General features: G+C 56.5%; 1 protein-coding gene across 1 annotated transcript; it reads left to right on the top strand.

Annotated features, from left to right (window-relative positions):
* The first annotated feature begins 509 nt into the window (after window positions 1-509).
* On the top strand, window positions 510-2,327 carry Hoxc12 (homeobox C12). Its single transcript, XM_042699099.1, has 2 exons — window positions 510-1,212; window positions 1,988-2,327. Exons 1-2 carry the CDS (start codon window positions 606-608, stop codon window positions 2,224-2,226), a joined length of 846 nt encoding a protein of 281 aa, XP_042555033.1. The 5' UTR covers window positions 510-605; the 3' UTR covers window positions 2,227-2,327.
* The last annotated feature ends 1,700 nt before the right edge of the window (window positions 2,328-4,027 follow it).

Raw genomic sequence — 4,027 nt, 5'->3', positions numbered from 1 at the left:
ACAGGGCTGGAAAAGATAACCACAGGAAAACCTGTCCTTACCCCCACTTCGTCTCTACTGTAAATAAACCCCGAGCCAAAGGGCTCATCCGTCTCCTTAAACAGCCAGTAAACTTTATATGACACAATATCTAATAGTAATTTATTGGGGAGATATTGTAAATTCCAACGGTTTTAGTTAATAAAGGAGCTAATTAAAGAGGGAAGGGCTGTACTTGGCCAGCTGTTGGCGATAAGATAATACATCTGGGGGGTTGTGCAGGGGTGTGCGTGGGATGATATTTTTGGTGTGGTTTTTTTCCCCCCTCTTGCCCCGTGTCAGGCGATCGCTTCACAGTCTGCGCTACGTTTTATATGATTTTTTTTTTTACAAAACCAGAATCCAGCGAATAAACCGGCCCCCCCACTACCCCCACCTCCACTAGGGATTGGGGAAGGGGGAAGTTGGAGTTGGTGTTGGAGGGGGGGGGGATCTCCTGTCCCCACCCCTCCCCCTGGCCGCGGCGCCCACGTGAGCAAGGCGGCCAATGGGTGGCCGGTGCAGGTTTAACTATGTTTAATGTCAGATAGCAATAAAGTAGAAGCTGCCGGTCGGGCCCCGCGGAAATGGGCGAGCATAATCTCCTGAATCCTGGGTTTGTGGGGCCGCTGGTGAACATCCACACAGGAGACACCTTCTACTTTCCCAACTTCCGCGCGTCCGGGGCGCAACTCCCCGGACTGCCTTCGCTGTCCTACCCACGTCGCGACAACGTGTGCTCGCTGCCCTGGCCATCGGCTGAACCATGCAATGGCTACCCACAGCCTTATCTCGGCAGTCCAGTGTCGCTCAACCCGCCTTTCGGCCGCACGTGCGAGCTGGCGAGGGTGGAGGACAGCAAGGGTTACTACCGCGAGCCGTGCGCGGAGGGCGGCGGTGGCGGGGGCATGAAGCGTGAGGAGCGCGGGCGCGACCCGGGAGCCGGGCCGGGGGCAGCGCTGCTCCAGCTGGAGCCGTCGGGGCCGCCTGCGCTCGGCTTCAAGTACGACTACGCAGCTGGCGGCGGTGGTGGTGAGGGGGGCACCGGACCCCCACACGACCCGCCATCGTGTCAGTCGCTGGAATCCGACTCCAGTTCGTCCTTACTCAACGAAGGCAACAAGGGCACCGGCACGGGAGACCCTGGCAGTTTGGTATCACCGCTGAACCCTGGCGGCGGGCTTTCAGCCAGCGGTAAGGACTCCTAGCCTACTGGTGCGACCAACTCCTACCGGACGTCTTACCAGGGCAGGTTGGGGAGTTGTGAGTAAGCGCTTCTTTTAAAAAAAAAAAAAAAAAAAAAAAGAAGTGCAGCAGGGGCGGGAGGGGGCGGGGGGAGCCCTATAAACATGTAAATATCCCCATAAAAAGAACTGGTGAGATTTCTTTTGCTCCAGGCTGGGGGGGGGGGGGGGGCGGGTAGGGAGCCTCGGAGAAAGGAGATACTGATCTGGACTTCTCCAGGTTTGCGAGTAACTAGGTGGGAAAATCTTGCGCTCTCTATCTCTGTCTCTCTGTTTCTCTCTCCCTCCCTCCTTCCCTCCCTCCCCTCTTTGCATTCCCATACATACCTTACCTTTATTTTTAAGAAACAGTAACACGTCTTACTTTGCCTCTTGGCCATGTCTATTCTAACTGATGGGCATTCAGTCCTGAAGGACACGAGAGAGCTGGGCTAGGGAAAGGGGAAGAGAATACGGGAAAGGTTTGGGGAGATCCGAGGTGCTAGGAAAGTGGAAATGTTGCAGGAGGTTGATCGGGCAAAGGGCAGAGAGTGGAAGGAAAAAGAGTGTTGAAGTGGGGGGATTGGGAGGGAGCAGTCCCTGTTAGAAGACTTCTTTGGGTGCCTGAATGCTAGAAGGGAAAGGGATGGTCGGTGGTCTGGTATGAGGCCAAGGGGAAGGGCCTAGGGCACTGGGCTGATCACTAGTTGAGCCTCTGGCCAACCCTACGGTTCATCTCCACCCAGGCGCGCCCTGGTACCCGATCCACAGCCGCTCACGGAAGAAGCGCAAGCCTTATTCGAAGTTGCAGCTGGCGGAGCTGGAGGGAGAGTTTCTGGTCAACGAGTTCATCACACGCCAACGCCGGAGGGAACTCTCTGATCGCTTGAATCTTAGTGACCAGCAGGTCAAGATCTGGTTTCAGAACCGGAGAATGAAAAAGAAAAGACTTCTACTGAGGGAGCAAGCTCTCTCCTTCTTTTAGGAGACAGGACCTGGGCGTTTGCCCCAAACTGAGCCTGTCCTGGCAGAGAGCAAGGTGGGGAGGGGGCATCGCCTGGGACATGGTCCCCGCTTAGAACGCCAGGCATCTCTGCCAGGCCCTCCCTGGACGTCTTCTTGTCTGTTTTGTTCGTGGTTCCCTCCCACTCCCACACACTCCGGCAAGCCCTGCCAGGTCCCAGAGAGAGGGGAAGAAACCTAGACAGGGAGAATGGAAGCCTACAAGCTGCCACCAGGGTGTCGGGGAGCTACGAGACACTGTTTTAATTGAGGTGGAACTGGGGAGCTGTGTCTCCCCCACTGTGGATCTGGAGAAACAGCGGCCCACTCACCCCTTTTTCTCCACTCCCTTTCCGTGGTCTTAAGTCTTTCTACTTGAAGGAGCAGACGAAGATGGGAACAGTGGGACCAAGGCACCCAAACTCACGTTAGTGGGGTTAGGAGAGGCTGGAAGGAATGAGCAAGAATAGAGTATTAGCGGAGAGGGTAGCGGCTCTAAATGGCAAGGCCAGACTAAGCTGGGAACCAAGGAGGGATTGAAATTTGGAAAAAGGAATGATCAGCAAGGCCAAAGTCCTCCCGGCCTGGACACAGAGTGAACTGAAGTGCCCACGTTTGGCAGAATGGGTTGCGGACCAGAGATAAGTCCCCCGTAGAACGGGTTGTCAGAAAGGTCCTCGGGTCTCCAGCCCTCTCCTCCTGCCCGCCCCGGGCGAACATCGGCTCATAGGTGTGCGCTGCTAGCTACCCTTCCCTCCGCCTAGGCGGCTGCAGACCAGATAGCAGCAAGCGGGGAAATTGAGAGTCGAATCCACGCAGCCGCGGGTTCAAGTAGCCACCCAGGTGCCACCACCTGGCCCTCCGGGAAGCCAGAGGCTGTGGAAGGCGCTGTGGAGCGCAGCCTTGATTGGTGGGGAAGAGTTTCCGGCATCCACGGCAGCAGCCGCTGATCCTCCCTTCCCCGCTGGCGTTCACGGTCACGGCCGGAGGCTGGACCGGCGTAATTTACGAGGCGGGAGGAGAAGCTGCCCTTAAAGGGGCTACCGGCTTGTGGAGGCCCCTCTCAGCCCCTTTCCCAGGCTGGCGACAATGAAAGAGGGGGGCGCTGCAGTTTCCCCACCCAATTCCTTTCTCTCTTTTCCCTACCCGCCCCCCAACATCGCCCTTTGTCTCAGGACCCCGCTGCCTCCGCCTCCCTGCCGGCTAGCCACGTAGTACCAGACCAGAGGGAGGGGCACATTGCTAGAACCAGTTGGAAGCCAAAGAGTGGCTTCTCCTAGCCGGAAGGCCTTTTATCTATAAAGCCCTACAGGCCTCGGTCGGTCGTGTAGATTCTAGGCTGGCTAAGGAGACAGGAACCATTGAGAGAGTGCACCAGCTCTCCTGCACCCAGTTTTTATTCATCTCCTCTAAGGTACCCAAACCTCTCATTGGCTCTCTCACCCCTTGTAAATGCAAGGAGATTGAGAAGCAGGAGACTGGCGGTCGTTGAGTGCAATCTGGACAGTGTGCCTGCTGGCTTGGAATATTTCCAGCCTGGGGAGAATGTCCCCACCCTCCAAGGGCAATCCAGGGAGTGCTCCACTCTCCCAGCAGCGCTGAGCTTCAAGTCTCTGTTCAGGGCTGTGAAGGAGCACAGGTAATCTATACACACACCTGAGCCCAGGAAACCATTGGGCTCACCCCACTCTCCCTATGTGTATTTGCAAATAGGCAGCTTCACAGTCTTCTTGTAATCCTGTAGAGAGGAGATACAATCACAGGCCTCCCTCTCCACTGGGCAC

The sequence above is a fragment of the Dipodomys spectabilis genome, unplaced genomic scaffold (genome assembly GCF_019054845.1).
Source record: "Dipodomys spectabilis isolate Male_0828 unplaced genomic scaffold, ASM1905484v1 ptg000234l, whole genome shotgun sequence".
Taxonomy (NCBI): Eukaryota; Metazoa; Chordata; class Mammalia; order Rodentia; family Heteromyidae; genus Dipodomys; species Dipodomys spectabilis.
This window is presented reverse-complemented; position numbering and strand designations above follow the sequence as displayed.